The sequence below is a fragment of the Echeneis naucrates genome, chromosome 20, assembly GCF_900963305.1.
Source record: "Echeneis naucrates chromosome 20, fEcheNa1.1, whole genome shotgun sequence".
Classification (NCBI taxonomy): domain Eukaryota; kingdom Metazoa; phylum Chordata; class Actinopteri; order Carangiformes; family Echeneidae; genus Echeneis; species Echeneis naucrates.
Window position 1 is genome coordinate 9,983,902 of NC_042530.1, and position 25,073 is coordinate 10,008,974.

The 25,073-nt window shown below is 38.7% G+C and overlaps 1 protein-coding gene across 1 annotated transcript in view; it reads right to left on the reverse strand.

The window, feature by feature from the left end:
* cntnap2a (contactin associated protein 2a) overlaps window positions 1–25,073 on the reverse strand; it is a 285,019-nt gene that overhangs the window by 85,054 nt on the left and 174,892 nt on the right. Inside the window, exons 10-14 of the mRNA XM_029528868.1 lie at window positions 20,262–20,411; window positions 12,636–12,798; window positions 6,221–6,327; window positions 1,643–1,762; window positions 752–867 (exon numbers count right to left, since the gene is read on the reverse strand). Coding sequence (XP_029384728.1) covers window positions 752–867; window positions 1,643–1,762; window positions 6,221–6,327; window positions 12,636–12,798; window positions 20,262–20,411 — 656 coding nt within the window. The remainder of the gene's footprint in view (window positions 1–751; window positions 868–1,642; window positions 1,763–6,220; window positions 6,328–12,635; window positions 12,799–20,261; window positions 20,412–25,073) is intronic.

Sequence of the window (25,073 nt, forward strand, 5' to 3'; positions counted from 1 at the left end):
AGTTGAGAACATCGACAATCTCAACCTAACTTTGACTGTTTGTTTACTTGAATTATAAATTATGGAAAAATAGGAATCCCACTTCAATAGATGCTCAGAGCACTGTGTTTGCAATGAAGCTCAAGGCACAGATACCAGCCAATGGTGCCTAGACAATATATTGTGATGAGGCAAAATACAGGACCTGCCATTGAAGCATTGAAAAACAACACTAATATAAATCCGGAGCAGAATCTTGTTTATTACTTGATTTAACAATATTTTATTCACTGAGCTATGAAAGTTTCACACATACATTTTGTTACTGGTCTCTCCAGATGCCTATGAGGGACAAGCAGGCATATATTGCTGGGTGATTCTTTCTCATGCATTTTTCGAGGCATTTTTGATCAGTAGATATCTGAGTAGGTGGAAAATTGTGCCCGAGACAGGTATGTGGGAGAAAAGGGTAAAAAAAAAATAAAAGTGCCTCTCAATTTACCTAAAAACATACTTTACAGTCATATTTGACATTTCAATGAAGCCAACTGCAAATAGCTAAAATATTCAATGAAAAATACGACTCTCATCCTTCAAAACAAGATGCAAATATGGTGCCCCTCAGGATGAAGCTATGAGCCCAATGTCTACAATTTAAATACACCTCATATTACAGACCTGTGCTATTTTAGAATATCTTCATATGAGAATAACTTCCCTTTTCTTTGATGGAAACTGGTTGTGTGTACCAGACTAAATTCAGTTCTGTTACCTGATCCAATGAGGCACTGTAGTTGACCTGTAGAACGGTGCGTCTCTCTCTACTGGAACCAGTCACTGCAGTTTTAGGTGGCAGGTTGTTCATAACTGTCGTCCATACTTTGTCCTCTACACATGCATATACACAAAATACCATTAGACATACTAATGCTGTGAGATAGAACATGGCAAAACAATTTTGCGTAATCAAATTTATGCAAACTACATACATTTCCACATAGCAGACACACTAATACTAATATGTTTACACAGGCAAATTGCAGTTTAGTTACTGTGTTACTATAAGACTCCACAGGTTAATAGATACTGTGTGCCGTTATAAGATGAGCCACTCAGTCAACCAGACATCTCCCTGTTCATTCACACTGTCAGTCAGGGAGTGTGAGAGTGTGTATGTGTATATCATGTCTCTGAGGATGTGTGTGAGTGTGCTATTCAGCGTGACTAAGGGGCTAGCCAGTGGAGTGCAGTGACATTTCATTAAAAGTCTTGCCTTTGCTCTCCCTACGTACTCTTCTGTTCCAGACTACCTATTTATTCTGCTGTGTGTGTGTGTGTGTGTGTGTGTGTGTGTGTGTGTGAGACCGAAGTGTCACTCAGACCATTGGAGCACTCCACTGGTTTGCATAACAAGTTTGTTTAATGTATTTTGGGTGTGTGCGCGCCTGCTCCTTCAGAGTTAAATGTCCGCTGTGACAATATTGCAATGAAAACCCCAGATATAACAGGTAAAGAGAACTGCTGTCTGAGGTTAAGAATGAAGAGGACTGGAGAGTTTCCTTCCCTCACAGGTCACTGGGGCTACATGATGGAAAGAAGTGTGAAACCTGTACACACAAAAGCACACACACATCAATGACTGCAGGCATTCCCACATGCACACCTGTCATGTTGCAGTTGACTTTGAAGGGGCCAAGGGGTCCACTGCCATCAGGGTCAATCCAGTAGGTGTCAGAGGACCTGCCCAAATGCTTATAAGCCTCACACGATGGCTCATAGACAGCTTTGAGTAGGGAAGGGTCAAAGAGAAATAAAAGTAAAGACAAGCAGCTGGAGGAGGAGGGTCATTGAGAGACAAAAGAGCACAGCACACAGATAATGGGTAAGCTGCAAAGTGAATTTTGTATGAGTAAAAAAAGAAAAAATGCTTAATAGAGGGTATGCAACAACTGAGTAAACGCGTTGAACGTCTTGGGTCTTGTTTTGCATATAGTGAAATAAATGTCATTGCTTTATATATCTGTTATTTTAGTCTATAATGAGTGCTGTTGAAAAACTGTCCATATTTTGTGATAATGAGTTTAAAGAACTGTGGTTGGATGGATTAGAAAAGGAGCAAGAATGTTACAATTGTAAGTTTTTGAGCATTAGCAGAGTGATTATATGAAAAGTTTGGCCTGAAGGTGGCGATGGTGTTAAGGCCATGGCTTATCTACATTAAAACTAGAGTAGTTCATCTTCTGGTGAACAAAAACATGCTATGATGTTTGTGTTCTCACTTTTCTACTCTGAGAGAGAGGGATATTACAGTGTCCCACCCAAAAAAACTTTTTCAGGTAGTAATTACTGGATAACTAAAGGCATATACTGATACCATACATGCCCACCGTAACAGTAAAGGGAAACAAGTTTGCACTTGTTTCTGTGTCTGTCTGCATTTCATATTTACACTTTGATATATTTTAAAGTATAATGGGCCGATGGATGAATTATAGTGTTAAAATGTAAAAGTAAATAAAAGAGTGTACTTGTTTGGCCCATTGCCTTTAGAGTAAAATGATGCAATGGAATTGAGGCTTTATTATGATCCAGATAAAAGCAGTATATATTTTCGTTGCTGCAAGCTTCACCTGAATTGGATTATAGCCAGAACAGTAACCAACCTGAAACCAAATGAGGACAATACATGGGGAGATATCAGCTGAAAACTGGACTTCAAGCAAAGCCAGTTACAAAAGAATCAACTACCTTCCTTTTCACACAAAATGCATTCAGCCGATTCATGTAGAGTAGTGAAAGTGCATGCTTTTCCCAACGAACAGTTGCAAACCAGCTGATATACAATGCACAGGAACAAGCAAAATTGTCAAACTAAAGAATATCCTAATCAAGAAAACACATGCTATGCATTTTATTTGACCAGATGCCTAGTAAATATCCACATATTTTAAATTTCAAGACCACAGTTTCTAATGTGAGCAATTTTAGTCTTCAAGGATAGGAAAAGGTCAAAATTAGTTTTCTTTATCAGTCATGACTACTGTCATCGTTGTCAAACTAAAAGCCAGGCTTTTAACATTTAGTTTTATTTTATGTTTTATTAAGCCATAGAAAGTCCTGAGTGCACTTGGTACTTTTTTAGGCCTGTTTAAGTAACGCTCTGTTAAAAGCTGCAGAGGGTGTACTCAAAGCCTTTCAGTACCTGCCACTAAACGTCTTCATTGGGCCTAGAATTTCAAATCAAATGTCTTGCTAGATGGAAAATCAGCAGTGCTTGTTGAGAGAAGGCAAAGCATTACTCTTATCCAATCAGTCTATAATGGCTGATTGGCTGTTTCCCGCAATCATCACATGACTTTCTAGTTCCAATCTAAAAACCCTAATTTCCATGTTGCTGCTCTGCCTGAAGTTATATGTTGTTATTGAGTCCTTTATAGATATTGACATCTAAACATTTCTCATATTTTAATCACTTATTTTTTATTGATCCTTGAATTGCTTTCTTATGCTATTGGGAATCAGAATCACTTTATTAACCTTCATGGAGCAGTTCTGCAGTTTGGTAGTTTATCTTCTAATAGTAAAGAAGTTGTAGATTCTGGGAATAAATGATTTTCTGTATCTTTCTTTCCCACTTCGTAGAGGGATTATCCTTCTACTGTTGTGGTTTCTCTGATCCACTAGGGTGTTATGAATTGGATGGTCTGAGTATTTGACTTCCTCTAGGTGCATTGCTCCACCATGGATAATATTCAGTCCAATCACAGAGCCAGCACTTTCCACTAGTTGGTCCGGCCACCTTGAATCCTTTTTGTTTTGCCATGCCAAAAGATTGCATAATGGAACAGTAAACATCTGCAGCATCGTTCACATGATCTCTAAGGATCTGAGCCTCCTTAAGGCAAAGAGGCATCACTGCCCCTTTCTGTGGAGTGCATTTATGTTAGGGGACCAGTCCAGCTTGTGGTCCAGGTGTACCTCGAGATATCTGTAGACTGGCACCACCTCAATGTTTACTCCATGCTTAGGCTTTTGGAAATCCAGGTAAGCATCAGCCACTCTGATGTGTTCTTTGCACAGAAACTGCAGGGGTCAAGTGTGTCTTTGACCTTGAGTCTCAGTAGTGGTAGAAGCAGCCACTCCAGAGTTTTCATGATGTGTGAAATGAAGGCCCCCAGTCTGTAGCTGTCTATTTCAGCCAGACGTTTTATTTTTGGTACAGGTACATCACAAGATGTTTTCCACAGAGCTGGGACCTGGTCTGACAGTAGACTCAGGTTGAAGATCCTCTGGAGAGGTTCACATAGTTGAGCAACATAGTATATAAGCAGCCTTGGACACACACCATCTGTGCCATGGCATAACACAGCCTCCCAATTCCATCCTCACCCCTGTTATAGTGACGGATGGTGGAGGAGGCACAGACTACAGAGTGGAGATACACAGAGATGGAGTAGAAGAAGTAGCATTGGTACAAGTAGACATTGGGTGGGTGTGACTACAGTGTGAAATCTGTTGAAGAACTGGCGGAGTTTGCTGGCTCTGTCCGCATCATTAATTTATGGCCATCTTTTCTTTTGAGAATTGAGGATTGGCTTGACTGAGCTTGTGATCCAGGGTTTATTGTTAAAGAAACAGCATAAAGTCTTCTTAAGTATGACAGTGTCTCTACATAAAATGATGAACTCAGAAAAAACAATCAGCCTGACTGTCAATGTCCATGCTGTTCCCATTAGTTTCCAACAGCACATTACAGACTGTGTGTTCAAAACAACGTTGCTCACTTCAGGTGTTCATTTCCTGACTCTGCGAGTATTACAGACTGCCCCATTACACAGGGTTTATAATCGCTCTGCAGAAGAACCAGGTTGTGATCTCACATAGTGGAGGCAAGGCAATAGCTCTTTAAGCTTCTTTGGTAAAAAGCAGATAGATTTTTTTTATTTTCTCTGGTACGACAGTTAACAAGCTGTGCAAATCCAGTCAGGTGGGAGGAGAGGGAAACATGACTGAAGTCTCCAGCTATTACTACGAGTGCTCCAGGATGTTTAGTTTGTATCCTGGCAACATCCTCAGTGCGTTCACATGAACATCAGCTTTGCCTTGGCTGGGACATAAACCGGGATTGCTATGATCTGACTGAATTCCTGTAGAACACAGTCTGGCCTCAGACCAGCTGCCATTATTTCAATGTCTGGATAGCATATCTTCTTTTTAACAGATATGAGAAGGGTTACACCATTGTAGGTTCACAAAAAAAGCCTATTTCTCTTGCCACTAACCTCAGCATGTCCGTCTGAACATATCACAGTGACGCTGGGTCATTCCATGCAGGAGTTTGTTCTGGATCAACCAGGTTACAATCAAGCATATAGGCTGCATTCATGATATGCTTTGCAGGTCTTCACCAAAATGTCCAGCTCATCACTTTTGTTTGCCAAAGAGTTAACATTCCCCATGATGATTGATGTTTCAAAAGGCTTTCGTCTCTATCTTCTGGCCTTGACTTTTGCACCAGCACAGCAATCTTGAAAAGGCTTCTTAATTTTAATCTTAATCTTAATCTCCATTTTGAGTGGTATCTTGCAGATTTGCTCCATTTTAAAACAAAAAGCTCCTCTCTTGAATACATTCTTTGCCCCACAGAAGTATCCATCAGTGTCAGTTTTTATTAAAAAAAGGTAAAAGTAGTTGGCAGAAAAATAGATATAGCCAATGGAGAGTAAAATAAGAGTAAGAGCTACATGACTTTGCAGCTACCCAGTGGAAGTGCATCATACACCTGTGTCCCTCTAGACCCTCTACTCTTTTTCCTCACAGTTAATATTATTATTGTTGTTCAAACATACACAATAAAGGCTGAACATCTCTTAAAAGAGAATAAAACTGTGTCATATGGAAGAAGGGTTGGCATCCCTGAATTTCTAAAGCCCCTCAAAAATATAATCTGGCCTTTTCTCTCTGTGGATCTGCTCTCTTTGTCTGTTGGTGCTTTTGCTGGGTTGCCGCAACTTAAACCGGAACAAAGCACACAGCACAGTTGGTAAAGCCTGGCCTCTGAACACTTCAAAAATTAATCTGTCCCTCTGCTGAGAATTATGGCTTTGGAAGGAGAAAAAGCTTAATCACTCAAAGGCAGACAGAGAAAGGCCAATCAGACAAACACACAAAAAACAGAATACAGTTGTATTACTCTGAGGGGGGGAAAACAGTTGGAAGAATCACACACACTCATACATACAAGTATGACACGTGGCTCCAGTGTATCCTGTTCCATCGCAGGTACAGCTGAAAGTGTCCCATGTCTGTTTACACCGGCCACCATGCTCACAGTGATTAGGCATACACCTGGAGAGTGAGGGAAAAGGACACATTTACAAGATATGTGCTGCTTTAAAACAAAGAAAAAACGTGTTTTCAAAATGTAAAGGTCAGAAATACGCACACACTGGCCACTGCCACACAATTTCAATCTAAACTACCACAATGTTTCAGAGAACTGATTTAAGTGTGGGTATGTTGAACATGAAATATCTAACAATACCAACCTTTAGATATTTGGGTAGCACAAGAAATACCTCGAAACACTTGTATATAATATTCCCAATGGGGCTCCTAAACCATCCATCTTTCTTTGTGTCAAATGTTTCATTAAATATGTGGACTAACTGCAGTGAAACTGCAATATGAACTCTTGAGAGACTAGCCTTGAGCAAAAAGAGAGTCAAAAAAGCCATTAAACAACAAAAGTGGAACATAAGACGTTCATGTGCAGGGAAGGGTATAATGCTCATGGCGGCAATCTTCATCTGTGGCACAGATTTCATCAGAATATGCTCAATTTAGTGTACAGTTGTAGAATGCAATATGAGCTGTTCTAAAGTACGAAGAATTGCATTAAATTTGCACAAAAAAGAGGAAAAGTGGGCCCAGGTGTTTCAGGCTGTTCTATGTGTTGACTTGAACCTCACACCGATATAAGTCCTTGTAGCTAGGATAAGCTTCTTTCCAGAAAAATACATATTTGGCAGGGAAATGCATCAATATCCCACCAAATGCACAAAAACTGTCTCTATCATAAAAAGTGGATTTTCTGACTTCAGATTCATGTAACTCAATGACTTCACTGACCACAATCATATTAGTATTCAAAGGATGCTGCACATTCTAATTCAAGAGGAGTACAAGACCAGCAGTAGGCAGAAATAAACCTTGTAATATTTATGATATCCAACAGTGAGTGCAAATATTTCAATTTATTAAACATAGCAGTCAGACACCGAATACCTTAAGCTATTGTGACATGGAGAAGGCTGTGGGCTGCTTGTTTGAAAACACATTATTCCTTGTCTTTTGGCCCTTTGTCAACTCTACAGTGGCCTTTTCCACATTCCCTCTTACTGTGACAATGGAACAAGCTTAAAACATGGCTGTAAAGCCATGGAAGAGAAAACATTCCCACCAAATAGATAAGATGCATCAGCCAAATAAAAAAAATCGATTCATATAAGAATCGCGATTGTCCTTTACTGTGATTCAGAATCAATTTAAAATGTCCTAAAGTTTTTTCCCCCTTGTTTTAAATTTTTGAGAATTGCGGGATGACAGCTTTAACCACTGTGCCACCGTGCTGCTCAGGCCACCACATACATTTATATCAAGTCACCAATTCACATGTTCAGGTGCCACCACTGGGAACTGAACCGCGCCCACTACGCTCATGTCACCACGTTCATTCATTCATAACCTAACCCGACAGAGATGTTCCTTTTTATTCCAGAAAACAAAAAAACTAAACTTTTGTGCAAAGTGTCGGCCAGTTCTGTTATTCTGTGTTTATAATAAATTCCGTTTTTAATGTCTAATTCCGTAATTGTGCATTTTATATAGCATTTACCGAATGCCCGGAACGACTGAGCTTGACATGAGCTTCACAGTGTGCAAGATTTGCAAAATGAGGATTAAGCACTTCAGGAACCCATGTTTAACTGCATTTATTTTTCTATATATAAAGAGAACCTTTTGTTTTTGTTACTTCAGCAATATGTGATCTTGCTTTTATGCAACAACTCCATCTAAGCATGGATAAATATTTAAAACTTAATAAATGTGAAAAAGACACTTTAACATCTCCATTTGTCATTCTGTCTTGCAAAGCAAACTGGAGTAGATCATGGGGACGCTTCGCAAACCTATAGACTGAAGCAGAAATCATTATGAAGCCAATCGTAGCCCCAAAAATCGGAATGGAATCGAATCGTGAGATAGTAACCCCCAATGTCAATGCTACTACAGGTTTTGTCACTTATAAGATTACTTCATTAAACGTATCAGTGCAGCTGAGTGAGCTGATGTAAATCACTGATGATTTGGTTTTGCTGTTTTGCCAAGAGATAAGAAATTAGATGGATAAAATTTGGTATCGACGTTTAAAAAAAAATAAGGGGAATTTGTGAATTTACAGAATGATAAACATAGTAGTTCACAATTTTTTGTTGAGATGTGAACTGGCCGATACCCTGAATATATCCAATTTCTGTGGTTTGATCTGCCTACAGGTCTGTTAGGGGTTAGTCCTGAGGAAGAAACATGCACGCACGCACACGTGCACACACAAGTTATGTGATTAATATATCTGAGTCCGTTTGAATGAATCAAAGTGAAAGTCAAATAAAAAACAACCAATGAGTCATTAGAGCTACAGGGTGCACAACATAAATGCTCCAACTCTGGAAGGAGACATGGTGATCACACTCAGAATGACTAACATACAAGCATGCCTCCTCCATAACTCCTGGTCCTGTTCATATGACACAAAATGAGTTCCCAGTCAAAGGAAACCACCATTTACTGTGAGCATTTTAGCGTCTGGGTTTGTGCACACCAACACAAAAAAACACATTTTGCGGCAACAAAGACTTAATATTAAATTGGAATAAAATGCAGGAATGTTCTATCGACGTAATGTATTATACATATACTGGATGTACATGTGTATGTAGATCAGAATGTGATATGTGCTGTTGCAGAGATATATAGTTTTAAAAGTGATTCTTGGTGATAAGATAAAAGACACTGTCACATGGTGACACTATTACAGATAACTCCAAGGACTCAGAGTTATCTGCTTGGTTATTTACATAGCACAGCAAGTAAGTGCCAAAAAGCTATATATGACACAACATTATTTAAGTTTTATGGAAATTATGAAATAATTATATAATTTAAAAATTGACTAACTGACTAACCTGTTATTCATCTTCCATTCATGTCATTTGAAATCAATACATTTTCAGCACACTTTTGCATGTGCAGCAAATGAAAGACAAAAACAAAGAAATCAAACATGTCAGTGATGCGTGTGTGTCAAGAAGCTTTGCAGCTTGAGCAAGGTAACTGGAGCAGACAAAACCATATTGTGCTTTCACAATAAGGGGTGATTGACAAGCACCAAAAATCACAAAATGCATTACGCTCAGCAACCAGTGAGCACTGAAATACACCAACTATCTGAGCTTTGTAAGAAAAAGTCAGAATCTACAAAGAATGAAGTACCTCTAGAATGTGTATATGCTTTTATGTGCCACTGCATTTGTTGCTGTGCCACCTTATGAAAAATAATGGTGACATTGTGTGATATAGAAATTTGCATGAACACAGCCTTGCCCTTGTTTTTGTGAGTGTGCCTGTGTGTGTGGGTGTGTTTTGCTTCCTCCAACATCTCAGCCCAAAGAGAATCCCACAGTAGAGCGGCATTGATCAAAAAGAGGTCAGACAGGGCTATTGAACTGCCTTCAAAGACATTCTTATTAGTTAGATGGTAACACTGCACCCATTCATCTTCCATGGCAGAACAGGGCCCACCTCAAGTATTGCAGGGCTGACTGCTGCAGGTCTACAACAAGACATACACAACAGGAGTAATAGAGATGGGCAATACTGCAAGCAGCTGGAAAATGAAATACCTTTCGTCATCCTGAAACATTCGAAGGAGTGTGTTCTAAGAATCTCACCAAAGTGAGTCATTTCAGCATAGCAAATCCACCAAAATCAGCAATAATGATAATAATTATATACTATAGTGTCATACAGTTCCTTTGCAGTGTTGTTGCTGTGCCTCTGTGGGGTAATTGCAGTAAGAACACAGTTTCATCCAACTCTGATAACAACTTCATAAATTCCAACATGGTTGCACTTTTCCTCCTCCAGGTGTTACAAAACCGTCCCCTCGTCACCTCTATTCTATGTTGCCGCAGAGAAATGTATCATCGTAAACACAGCTTCCCAGACCACGTACACTACAGTTAAGAGCACAATTTGTGTGATATATCACATTTTCCAATAAAAAAAAAGTTCTGTTCCTACCCGGGAAGCAGAACTTCAGTAAAATGTATGTCATTTATTAAAATACCCAAAAACAGACTCAGCATCATGCGGGATGCAAATGAAATACTGGCTCCAGCTTGTTAAAATTATCATGTCAATAATGCTGCATGATCAGTGATCACCATTGAAACAATCAAAACTGACCCCACTTGATGTGGACAGTGTGTTTTCTGTGCCAGAGTTCATGAGCTGCCTTATTGTATTGTTTAGTATATGTTAACATATCTGCGTGTGTGTATGCCTCCCAATGACACACAAAAATAAAAGTTGTCCTCTACGTGTTAAGAGTGACAAAGCTTGAGATCTGAGCCAAGCAGAAATATGAGTATTTTGTGGTTGTGCAGCAGAGAACCATAGCCATAAAGGGCTTACGGACCCAATTAACGAACACAGAATCACAGCAAAAGTGTGTCTTAGTAAAGAGGGATTACATTTAACAAATATTTCCAATTTACATTACTACTTAAATATTTGAATCACTGGTAAACAGGTCACTATCGATTGCTAGCAGGAGAAAGAGTCGCCTCTCTTCTAGCCTACATGTTTTAAGCAAAATGAAAACTCACTTGTGAAAGGCTGTGTGTGCTTAACCTCCATACAAAATAGTAACACAAACACTATGCTGAAACATAAATGTGCTAGAATCGCTGTGAGGGCGAGCCATTTGTGTATCTGTGTGTGTGTTTTTAGTCACAACCGTTTTTTGGTTCACTCTCACTGCTCTAATAGTATCATTTTCAGCTGCAGCAGTCAACTGTTTTCAGCCAAAAAGCTTTACAAACTTAGCATAGAGTAGCTGCCTCAGGCAAGAAGCAGACTAAGTAAGTGACTAGCTGCTGAACATAGTGGAAAATGTACCATTTATGAAGCCAGATAGTTCTCTTGGGTTTTAGTGAAAACCAAATAAAGACCTTAAATGAGATGAAATATAGCAAATAAAACAAACATTTGTCATTCAGCCAGGAATACAATCTCAAACTAATACCAACGTTGGTCTATGTCTGTGAACTATGGAACTGTCTTCTACTAAGCTGAAGACATAAGCCCAAATCACAATATCTCCAACAACCAGAAAACTACAACATCCCCAATCAATTACTGTAGGACATCTCAATCTCTCATGGAAGGATGAAACAACAACAACAACAGAGGTGACAAAATCTTGATTGTGATTGAAAAAAAATTATATATATATATATACACACACACATATATATATATATATATATACACACACACACACACACACACACACACACACACACACACACACACACACAGAGAGCGAGAGACCTCTATTTTCAAACATGCATTTGTGTTAGTCTGGACATGACTTGACATTGTATAAACAAAACCATGCCAACAAGTTGAACCTCTCAAAGTGAAGACTAAATTGATCTAAATCAAGTAGTGGCAGCTGGTGTCTTCTTCCCTGGGCAAGGATATTGATGAAAGTAAATGTTATTGACAAAGCTGAGCTGAAAACAAATCGCTCAGTTCAGGGAAAATGCTGTTCCAGTCAGCGCAAGGTGAGCTCCCAAATGTAGCTTCCCGGTTTCATTTACTTTAACAATGTAATCTTAGCAGTTTCTAATAATCACTGAAATCTTCTTAACATCCAGCCCTGAACCCTTATTTAATAGAGGAGAAGTATTGTTGAAGGTTAAACCATGGAGTCTAAATATTCTGCAGAGCATCAGAGGCACTCACACTGAGCTCAAGGAATGGATGATTCCATATATGGAAAATACATCCCAATGTGTTTTTCTATTTCATGAGAAGGAAATAAATTGAAATGTCAACAAGTGGTATTGAATTCTTCCAGTAAGCTAACACTGTGACATGTTGTGCAGAATCTCTAGCTCTGGTATTCTTGGCTTTGAAAAAGACAAATGAGTGGCTGATTTCTGATGTTTGATTAGGATCATACAGTGTTTTTCAAGGGGTGAAACATACTATTTGCTTTAAGTTTAAAGTGAAAAACACACATCCCCGAACACCACGAATTTAGCCTATCAATTATATCCATTTATCAGTCTGACAAGCACACAAAAAGCAGCCACACATCAACACAACACACAGAACCCTGAGTCATACATCTCTGGATAAGAATCCAAAGACTCTACATAACAGTCTTGTTTACAATATGACTCTTCCAATTTAAAAGCACTTGATTTATGATTTGTTTTTATGCTCTGTGTATGACTGGAGTATTTTCATTTCTGAATGGCTGTGTGTATGTGTATGTGTGGATGAATTATCACTCCTACCTGTCTATGATTGCACACAAGTCTAGGCTTATATTTTCAAAGGCTCCCAAAGTGCCTTTTTCCACTGCATGCAAATCAGCAGGTTGATCATCCACCAGGATTGCCTGCATGCAGCCCTGGAGGGAACGCCGGGAGGGTGGGAAGAGGGTCTGTAGAAAATACCCTGAAATCAACACAAGAAACAAAGAAAGCATTACACTAATAGGAAGCCACACACACACACAGTGACATGAATGGGAAAATAACATTTTTATTTCACATTTGTATGTGACGTCCTATATAACAAAGGCATGCACAGCAGCTCAGTTTTAACATTCGTTTTCTTAGCCCAGACTTAAACACACATAATGAAAAGAAGATCTGCAAAAGTAGACATCAAACTTAACAACAGCATCATCCTTGACAAGGAACAGCAGCCTCGCCCAGTGCTGGGCCCTTGTCACCTTTTACAGCCATCGGCATTCATTCGTCCTCTTGTTTTAGAGCGTCTCCACAAGGCCTATTAGCCTTAATACTGGTGTTAAGGCCACAATAGACTAGAGGACATACAGGTTTTACTATATACAGCCCCTTTATGAGATACAAGAGTCAATGAACCATCCAGAGGTTGCACTGGGCTTTGTCTGAAATGGGACAAGACTAAAACAAAAGTGTGTGCATATGTTGACTCAAAGTGTGTGATAAATTGTTTTGTTTGCACAGATAACCATGGACCTAGTGTTGGTGCGTGTGTGTAATCCCCATACAAAACTGTCCTTGTCCACTTGTGCTCAGTATAGTAAGTGTGCTGTATATAGTATGGTTGTGTAAATCTACAGGTGTTATTTCAGTGTACATGAAGTGCTGCATGTAGGAGATGAGCCTGAGATTCAATCTTTGCCACAAACACTCAGGTCACTTATAAAACATTGCTGTTTAATGACATCTCCATCATTTTGATGTTATAAGATGTCACACTCTAGTATGCCTATCAGCCCCAAGGCCAAAGCATCAAACAGGTTTATTATAGAGGGCATATGCAGTGTGTGTGGATGTACTGACATAATTGTACTTCATGTGGCTGCCTGACAGGCCAGCAAATAGAAAAATGTGTGTTCCCATACAAGTGTGTTTGTGTTAAATTCATCCCATTCTTCACATCCTTTGATTTTCATTTCCACCCCAAAAGTTTCTCCTGTCATCCTTGCCATCTGTCTCCTCTCCTGTCACATGTATCTGCTGTCTTTCCAGAGGAGTGGGAGACAGACAAAGGAGGAGAGGGAGAGATGGAAAAGGAGAGAGAAGATGGGGAAACAGAGCAGACTACAGCTGGTTGGCAGCACTTTGTGTCCCCTGGATTGCATACGAATGCAAAGGAAACAGTCTTTGTGACAGTGTGGCAGAACGAACGGAGCAATGCATGGAACAATGGATGAGAGGATGGATGTATGTTGCACAGCTTGTTTATTGGTTGTCAACAATTTTTAGCACAGATACTCCTTAGTAAAGCAACTTTTCAAGAAACAATTAAGACAACTACAATGTTTTATAGTTAAATTACAGTTGAAGCTGCCATGTTATCATTAATACTTTTGGAATTGAATTTTACTATTTCCATGTAAACCCTCACCTCTATCTGCAAGCCACCATTTGTAAGTGCCCTTAAATAAACACTCAACACTGTAAATGCTCATCTAGGAATTGTATTATGCTAAGAGGAATATGCATATAACATGCATATTAATTTTCCCTTGTTGTCACTCAGAGGCCTTAATCAGTAATGACCAATGTTGTCATATTGTGTTAGAATTCTTCATCAATGCTTCTTAAAAATGTATCCCTGTATTATTCAGAAAGCTATAATGCTGCTATACTAACAAACAGGATGATACAGTCCAAGATTAATGAGGTGCATTCAAAAACACTTGGCAAACAAGGCATAAATGAGGTCATCCGTCCATCCTTAAGCTCACCCATTCACCCATAGCTTCAATCCAACAGTACAATGTCTCATAAAATTTTATATTTTTTCCCTAATATGGTTTTAATTTGTTGTATAAACAAAGACTCTATCTCTCATAAACCCTTAAGGATATTGAGCAGCAGCAATAATCCCCCGCAGTCTTACTGGCACTCTATCACAGCTCCCCTACTGTGTCCAAAGAGTTTCTCATCCAACACAGATTGGAAGACCAGCACTAGCCTTTTTTCTACCTGAACACATCATACAGGCATGGCTGGCTCTCAATCTGCAGAACACTTGTTTCCACATCCCAATACATTTAAAGGGATGGATCTGCTTCCAAAAGAAGCATCATGTAAATCAGCCAAAGTGCTTAGAGGAAAAAAATAAACTGGGGTGCAACTCTACACATATTCAAAAACACACAAAATATTGCCAAAAACAATATGTACATCTCCCAAAATCCAAATTCACATAAAAAAAAAAAAACTGTTCTTATTTACTGACAACATGCTGCTACCTCTCCCTGTGCTATTTCCCTAAACTCTGTAAGACAACAGCTGGGCCCTATGGGGTGCATTCAAGAAGAATATTGATGTATGTCAAATATCACTGTACATGTGTCAAAGATGATGTGCAATACCCATGAAAGAAAAATAAAACAGCATCCAATATATGCACACATATCCACAGGTAAGAAGCCTATGAACACAAACACAGAACAGGCCATTCTTTGATACATGAAGACATCAGAGTCTCAGCTAATTACCCATGAGTTTTCAAATGAAGAAGAAAAGGTGCTTGCAACATGCTGTACATATATATATATATATATATATATATTCATATATATACATATATACACACACACACACACACAGTTTATCAGTAATGTTGCTATTTTGTTAGCTGAAACAAATATCCACCACATTTAATTTTGGGAAAGTAAAAAACGCACATAAAACAAATAAAATGTAATCAACAAGTTAACAGTTTATTTTGGTTAAGAAGGTTTTTCTTAACAGAGTAGACTGAAATAGAAAAGTAATTAATGTGTTTTATTTGTGCCCAGAAAATCAATCTGAGGGAAAACATGACATCTCCAAAATTAGGAAAAAGTGATGTAACATTTCAGAGGAGTTATAGATTTGAGTAAGTAGAGATAGTAAAACTGATAAAGTAAATGCGGCAAACTTATTTTACATAGTTACCAAATACCAGGGGGCTTCCGGGTGGAACATCCCATAATTGCCTACTTTCTCATTAGTCTTTCCATTAGTATATCAATTTGTTCCCTGTTCCTACAGAGAAAAACACATTATTTTATGGCCTTATGTATATGCATTTGTGTTTGTGTGGGTGTCCATCTGTCTTCTCTCAAGAAATTCAATTTGTGGATGTCTTGTGTCAGTCATTTACTAATTTCTTTGAGCACAGCCTCAGGAGTAAGAAACTACTCCCCGTAAAATAGGCTTTGGGTTCAGGAGACTGCTTCTAAAAGCAGAGGCATAGAGGGGTACAGCTGAGCGCAGAAGAGATGAGGGGAAGGCAGAAGAAGGGGTCGACTCGGTTAAAGAGGATAAGAGGGATCAGAGGTGAGGGGAGAAGATGGGGGTCAAAAAAGGACAGAAAATAAACTGACTTGAGAGAAACTGAAAGAAACACGAGAGAGTGAAAAAAAAAACTGGAGAACAAAATTAAGTAAGAAAGCAGAGTTGATGGAAATGGCCAAGGCTCTTTTCCCTCTTCTGACATCTAAAGTATACCATCCTGTAGCTCTGTAACCTTGGGTTTAGGTTGTGCCACATGAATTTCAATGCCACAGAAACAGAAAATCAAGGACTGTTATATCTAAGGCAACATTCTTCCCTCACGCATCTCTTGTCACTTCAGTACCACTGAGGTTATGGAAACAATTCTCAAGCAATGAGTCTCAGTTAAATATCACAGCATCTTTTTTCACCTGAGATCTGTCTGGTAGACTTTTTAATAAAACTGAGATTATGGAGTCATAGGATTACTGTCCTACATAAAAACTGCATATACCATTACAAACTAAAAACGTTAACAGCATTTTTTATTTTTAAGAAAATCAAAGAATAGAAAATGTATTGGCTGTATTGGGAATGGTACTTGAGCTGCATAATGACACATCATAGCCATCAACATACATTACATATAAGCACTTACGCAAATTAGACAATTTATTAAGTTAATTAAAGCACTAATTTGCACACTTTTTATGTCAGCATGCTTGTCTTCATATTACACATCAATGGCATTAATATTAATGCTATCTGAAAGCATTAAGGAGCTCTGTTATGTTTTTCAAAATTGTTCCCCTTAATTAAAAAGAATATTTATGCATTAAAGTACTTTATGAAATCCATTATGTGTCACTTTTATTTCACAAAAATGCTTCAACTCAGATTACCACTGGATGGACAATCAAAGGCTAGGTTTTTGTTTTGCTTTGTTTTGTATTTTTGAGCCATCCAGTGAGAGACAATCACCTACCTCTGGTTAATTGTTTGTGTGTGTGTGTGTGTGTGTGGCCCACACACACACACACACACACATGCACGCACACGCATGCACGAGCGCACACACACACACACACACACATACACGTTTATAAAAACTTTAATTATCTGAAAGAAGGAACACTGTGCTTCAGAGTTTGTATAAGTCAGACTGCATGTGTGGCAGCCAAGCTTCACTATGATACTAATTTGTCTTCATTTAGTTTAATGTGGCAATGGGCCATGCTTAATAAACACTAAGCTCACAGGGGGAGGAAAAAGCTAAAATGAAGAGCATGGAATGAGACAAACCCAAGCACAACAATGTTCCTAGATTAATTTTTCACGTTGAGCAAAGACTATAATATGTTCACCACATGCACCACAAGAAGATGAACAGAACTTAAACGTTGGCAGCTGCCATATAAGTATTGTAGTGTCAAAATGAGCGTGTATGGAGCTGCATCTTTTAAGTCCAGTGCAGTCTGTGGTCACTGATCAAGAAATGTTGTCAATGAAATCTGCAGATTGATGCATTAATGCAATAATTTTGGAAGCAGACTGCAACCTGGATGGCTGAACCTAGATAAATTACTCTCAGCAATTATGTGAAGTCTCATCATGTATATAAAAGGACATGGATTGTTCATGATACCAAGCGATTTTAGTTAATTGTGCCACACAGACAGAACAGTCTCAATCACAGAAAGTGCTGATGGGATACTGTTAGAGAGCTTTAGGACAGCTTAATGTGCTTGGCCTCTCTGACTCACCAAGCTGTGTGAATCAGAGAGCGTAATTGAGGGCAAACTAAAGGCTAAACTACCTTTTGTACACTTACAATATTATTCATTTACCTCTGAGCTTGGGTGGAAATTAACCTCTGAGTACAACAAGATGGAGTGTTTTGAATAAATGTTGTAGTTATTCTGTGTGATGTGTGTATCTCTATCTGTGTACATGTGTGTGTGTGTTGGAGTTTTTGTTCATAGAACTTCACAGATATACAAAATCACCCCACACACTCTAATGTCTTTGAGATTTTGTTGTAAATTTGTAATAATGGGGTTGTGGGGCTTTGGATATTGAAAGCACTTCCTGAAATTGTAGGGTAGTGTATGAGTATTTTTTTTTCCCATTCAAATAAACAAGTAAAATGAGATGAAGTTTTCAGACATAACCTCTTATAGCAAAGAAAAGCCTGCATATATTAGCATCCTCCCATAAACTAAGGCTTGGATGATTCCACTGAACTAGCAGGGATTTTTCTAATTTTTAAAATGTCTTCCTACAACTGTTTTTTCTTGCTTGTGAAGCAACTTTGTATTCCTTGCATACTAATAAGCAGCAGTTTTGTATTCTATCCAGTCATCACACTTGTGTTTACCTATAGGATCCCCTGCTCCTCAGCATTTAGTACATCATAAAAGATTAACAAGTAAAACCTCTGCCACAGTTGCTGCCAACGCAGCCTACACACCACCTCTGTCAACAGGGAAAAACCTTCTGAAAGATCATAGTTACATGTATCTGCATTGAAGACAAACATATGTGTGATTCTTTATATGTGAGGGGGTATGCAAGCAACTCACCACACAATTTCTTATTATGAGGCAAAGACAAAAATTATACACAACACAGCACACACACTGCAAATACAAATTTGTGAATTGTGTGTGCTCAGAGCCCTTTATTCCCTCTGGCGACATACAGGTTCTGCCTCTGTGACTTTAAATCTCATTGTCGCCATTCCTCAGCACTTCAATCTTCCTCTGCCTTTCCTCTCTCAAGCCTTGGTATCACTCATTACCCTGTTATTCTTTATATTTATCTGCAAAAATGTTTGCTTCTTTTCTCTAATTTGCTTCATCCTTTTCACTATCTTTTATTTGCCCTTGTCTCCTTTTTGTTTTTCACCTTTCCCATTTTCTATCTGACAGCCTTTCCCTTTTCAAGGGTTAAAAACATTAGAGATCCTTTCTTCTCAGCCAATTTTGATTCTCAACTCAGTTTACCAAAATCAATAAATCACCAATTGCATCAACACTGACACAAGAAGATAAGAAGGAAGAGACGAGAGAAAGCAGGAAAAGGAGAGACAAAGACAAAAAAAAAAAAAGAAAGCTGTGGAGTAGGAAAGACAAGAAATAATGGCAGACTAAGTATCAGTAATGAATGATTCTGCAACTCCCCAGATTAAAAATCCCCTTCAAGACTGTGAAACAATCAAGGCCTCAAGAACTTTGACTTTCATAAATAAAGTAGAGTCTCATCACAGGTTTCAGGGAGACTTACTACAATGTCAGCAATGAGTAAATTAAGACAGACAACAGAATAAAACAGTGTGGAAGTGACCGTGTGTGTGTGTGTGTTCTGATCCTTATTGACTTGTCTGGGGAAATGGTTTTGCTTGATGGAAGAGACTAAGCTTGGCGAGAGAGAGAGAGAAGGATCAAGACCTGATGCAGCTACCAAAACCCAGACTGTTTCTCTCAGTTACTGTAATTTCATAGGTGCCCACACACCCAACAAGTACACACACAGACACACAAAGTCAGACATGCACACTTAGATATGGACCATCATCCAACAGACAGACAGCAGTGTCTAGCATCATTAACCTGGCCTCTTCCTAATTCAGACGGATTGCAGCTACGTGCAATCTCCATCAGCAGGGTAACCGTTTGTGTGTTTGTGTGTGTGTGTGTGTGTGTGTGTGTCAGTGTGCTTTTCCCCCTGTGTGTTTGTGTATATCTGGTGGCCTAGTTGTGTCTCTCTTCCTGCTAAGTGAGCAACTTGCTAAACTCTGGACACTGGGATATAGATTTCTAGCGTGATAAATGATTTGTAGACATACTTATTTCTCCTGTACACAAACACACACACACACACACACAGTTAAATTAAAATACAGACAAAAATATTCCACACAGAAATAAAAGGATTATAATTTGGTTTCTGTGTCCTAAATGTAATTTTAGATATTAGAGGTACAAACAAACAAACAAACAAACAAAAAAAAAAAAATCCCATAACAAAACGTTAAAATTGGAGATGCACTAAAGTACAGTATTTAATAGAAATCATCCAAGTGACCAAGTAAATCACGGGAGTGTAATGTTCTGGTCAGATCTGTGATGACACCTTTGGGGTGACACTTACCTCCCAAGTGATAGGTTCCTCCTGTAGTGATGGTAAGAGGTGAGGTGGAGCGCACAGCAGAAGCCTCGTCGCCGTCTATCGTCAACATGGCAAAATTCTCCTTGGCAACCAAACGTACTGAATGCCATTGTCCATCATTAAGGCCTGAACCTGAATTAGAGAAACACACAAGATTTTCTGAGACAGATTTTCCACAGTAACTTGAACTGACTGGCTTAATCCATGACCAGTAACACTTTTATTTGAGGAAATCAGTTTTGTCAATCTGTTGATTGACATTACTTCACATAACTGAAAAGAAAATTAAACACTGGCGTCTTCTAATGTTCTTCCACTTTGCTGTGGGAAAGTATAGAACATGATTAAATCTGACAGGGCTTTAGGGAAACACAACTGGATGACTCATGGGTAAGAGGTATGTGGGTGGTTTCACTAGGAAATAACAGTTCTGTCTGATGTATGGCTATGTCTCTGTTTACCTTCTCTTTCATCTTACAGGCAAATTTCCTCATCTAATGTCTCCATCTCAGCTACCTGGCAAATGTGGTTTCAGACAGAGTCAATATTAACTAAGGATCCTCCACCCACCTCTACCACATTTTTCCTCATACTTTACAAGTTCTCAAATGTATGCCGATGCAGCCCAATTCTCTTTCTTTTATTCTCTTCGCTCAGTCCTTTTTCTCTTCCCTGTTATAGCTGAATGCAGTTTCCAGTTTCAGGGCCCCTTTTGCTCAACTCCATTAACTCTCAGCGAACCCACTTTGCATCTGAGCACTAGGGTGCATGTGTCTGAGTTCTAGTGAGTGAGACTGACTGTGCATGCAAGCTTTGAGCACTCTGTGCAAGTGTGTACAAGTCTGAAATGTGGTGTGATGTCTACATTTGCCTGGGTGTGTATGTGTGTGTATTTGTGCGTGTGAGTCGTGAATTCTCCTTTTCGCTCTCTTCCCTTGTAGCTGTGCTCCATTAAATATGAGTGATGTTTTGGAAAGGGACATTACAACAGGAGCAGAGAGAGAAGCCAGCTCACTCTCATCACCCTCTCCTCAATACATCACCTCTCAGTGACACCAATCTCTATTCATCCTTCCTTCCCTGCTTCATTCTCTGTCTCTGATTCTTTCTTCCATCCCTCTGACTTTATTTCCTCTCCTGTATTTTTGAATTTCCCTTTTTTTCCTCTATCTGTATACCCCTCTCCTCTTGCGGACATCTGCTGCAGTGACTGTCTTTTTCAATTGTCTCAGCTTCCTGCTTCACTAACTGCAACACATCGAAAAGTGAGGAGACTGTGGTGAAGTTCAAGGCACGGTCACGCGCAAATCAGTCTCAGCAGAGTGCATACACTCATGCATCTGTATGCAAGTCAATGCACATGTTCTTTAGAAAGGTGCGCGTCAGTACATTTGACCCATGTGTGTAAGAGTCTGTCCAAGCTTCTGATTGTGAATTTGCTTTGTGTGCAGTTTCAATGTTTCTGGCTGCCTAGAAGTCTCACATTCACACTGTTTACTTCCTCATAAAATCCACTTGAAGAACCTGGCTTTCATGTTTCAGCAGGTAGTCTACACTAATTAATCTCCATCAGCAGGGTGACTCTGCGTGTGTGTGCGTGTCCGTGCCTCTCTGCGATCATGGCAGTGACCAAAGACACTATGAAACAAGATGGCCACCTGTGGATGGGTGTCACCGCAGTGACCGCAGGTGCAACAAGCACACACATTCAACAAGCTCACAGAAACGACAGTACAAAAGCACAAACATAAATATCATGAATACAATTTTCTTGGAACTCTCATTAAAATACAACAAAACTTTTCAATACTGCATTTTAGGTATAGCCGTCTTGAGAAGCAATGAACTGAAAAGTAAGAAGGGAAAAAAAAAGGATATGTCAGATTTTTGTTGATAACAAAAAAAGCCAGCTCTGGTAGAAAGTGACCTTGATGTCCTAGTGACAATCACATTTCTGACTATACACTGATTTGATGTAATCACCAGCAAGCTCTCTGCACCACACCATCCTTCTCCATAACCTCTTGAATGCAATGGAAAATAGATACTGTGTAACCTCGTGTCCCCTCATCTGTTTTACATCACCAGCAATAGCTTTGAATGATGAGCTTATCAGTGATAGTAGTGTTACCAGTGTTATTCAATCTTCACACTCACACAAACTCTCACACACACTCCCAAACACACAGGCAAATACTGAAACACATAAACAAATATATGGTGCAGTCTCTCACCAACTTTTACTCACATTGCCAAAACACTCATGCTCAAACCATGTACATGCCAGCTGTCTGCCACAGATAAAAAGAACACAGATAAAGGAGAATAAATGGAGGACAGAATTGTTTGAGAATTGACAAAATAGGATTGTTAATGGATTGCTTTGAGATTTTCATTCATCTAGGGGTGCTGATAACAAGGTGACAAGCAGGCCAGTTACTTTGCCGTTTTTGTTTAGAATAATTACAAATTAAGAACTCACACTCTCATGAGCTCAAGAATTCACTTCCATTATTTGAAAAAAGCCACTAAACAGGTGAGAAAATGACAAATGTGCCATTAAAACAAAGGAAAATGTGCAGATAATTTCTAATAAAAAATATCTAATAAAACTCTAATTATATAATTTCTGAATTTTAGAAAGACCTTCAACCCAGATAGTCTCATGGCATTTGTGCACTTCTACATGTCTACATAGAGATGACTGCTCAGACTTGCAGCGATATTTGAAATGAGCTGATATCTCTGAGATACCTGCTGGTGGAGAGGAAGGTGGAACTCAAGAATACCAAGGCTAAAATCCTAAAAGATAAAATGGCCAGTCTTGAGGAAGAGAAAGCAGGTAGTAAATCAATATTGCTTAGGATAGAGGACTACATAAACTAATTTCCATTTACTGTCAATAAATGTTTGGCAGTTTAGTTTTAGACATTATTTAAGTTCTCATGCCTCATGTTCTGATGATGAACTGATTGTTTAACTGGCTAATTTTGTCACTCTAGATTAGGCTAAACCCACATATTGTTAAATTGTATAATTAGTTTGTTAATTTGGCTTTCACATTGATATCAGTTATATAGTGCGATATCAACATGAACAAATAATAAACAGCCAGAATTGTACTTTTGTTGTGGAAAGCTACTTTACACAGTTTTACTTGAAAGAATGTCATCCTCACTCTCAATGAATTTTCAATGATGAGCTCCAGACTGACAAGCAACTGAAAACAAGGTGACAGCAATTACAGTCTAGCTGAAGCAACTAAGGCTGAGCTGCAGCTTCAGAAGACAAAAGTGAGGAGGCAAGAGACTGATTAATGGTATGTAGTAATAAAAGGCACACATTTGGTAATTGAAAAATATAAAAAGAGCAGTTTCTTCAATCATTGATTTTAATGCTTGTGTAGCCCAAGTAACAGCACTGGCAGTCCTGGTTTCCAGAGTGACAACCATTGAGAAGAAGATGTGGGAGTACGAGAAGGAAGTGAAAAGAAAGGTGGATGTTTTTAAGACTGCATTACAGCTCAACAGATTGGATGTGGTCCAGAAAGAATCTTTTGGTAATGTAGCCAAAATGCACACGGTGAAATCCAAAGGTTTGATACAGCATTCTCATACATTATTTAAAAAAATGCTCTAAAATATATGTCTAAATATAGATAAAAATGCATGTTGTTTCAATCTTTAAAAAAATGGGACCATAAATTACTGACATTTCTGAGCTTTTAGTTTAATTTTAATTCAACGTCTCCATTATATCTTTACAGAACCTATGAGAGTGGCTTTCTCTGTTTGATTGCTTTTGGAACAATTCAACCATTCAAACTGACACTCAAGTCATCTACACTAGAGGTTTGACAAATATTGGTGGGTCATATAACCCAAGTACTGGCATTGTATACATTACCTGGGAAATGAACGGTGTTAAGCTGTTATTTTCACGACACCTGTCAAAGGAGCCTACTACTTCAGATTTACTGCTTTCAACATGACAACTGGAGAATGGAAGGCATTTGTTTTCTCCCATTACAGTTCGAGAAATGTGCTTCATGTTTTCATTGGAAATGCATTCAATCTCCAGTTGGAATATGGAATCTATACGCATCTCCATGAAAACTGGTTTCCTACGGTACCATTTGTGACAGGACAGACCTTATACAATTATGACAATCAGTCAGCATAATATTCACACTTAACATTTCAATATAATGGATAAAGTCATGCAAATTTGTTTCTAAAAAGATTTCTTTTATATTTTCCAGGTGTCTCTCAAATTTTATGAATGCCTTGTAACTTTCTGTATTATCCTTGATTGCCACAAATTAAACACATCATTTATACACAGAAGTTGAAGCTCTAATGAGTAAGCTGACATGGAGTACAGAGTGTTAGGAGTATGCCTCAACAACTTTCCACTGATAGAGCTTATGTTTCCTTTTATGGGTTATTTGGCTCGTTATTTGATGTGGTGTAGAGTCTATGACCTTAATCCAAGTAGCCTAATTACTCACATGCATAAAATATGCATTAACTGCAGTGTTCTTAAAAACGTAATTAACATCAAGCATTCGTGTACGAATAAATGCCTCACACTATCCTCGATAATTAGGACACTGCATATTTTCTACATGTGTCACATTTTCAAAATATGTTACTTTATGCATATTACACATATAATACCATTAACTGGTAACATTACTCGGCTTGAATCTGGTGTGTATGCACCTGAAAGCCATCACAGGATCTTAGTTTCAAGCCTTCGCGCTGGAGAATTTAGTGTTACAGAAAGTAGCTA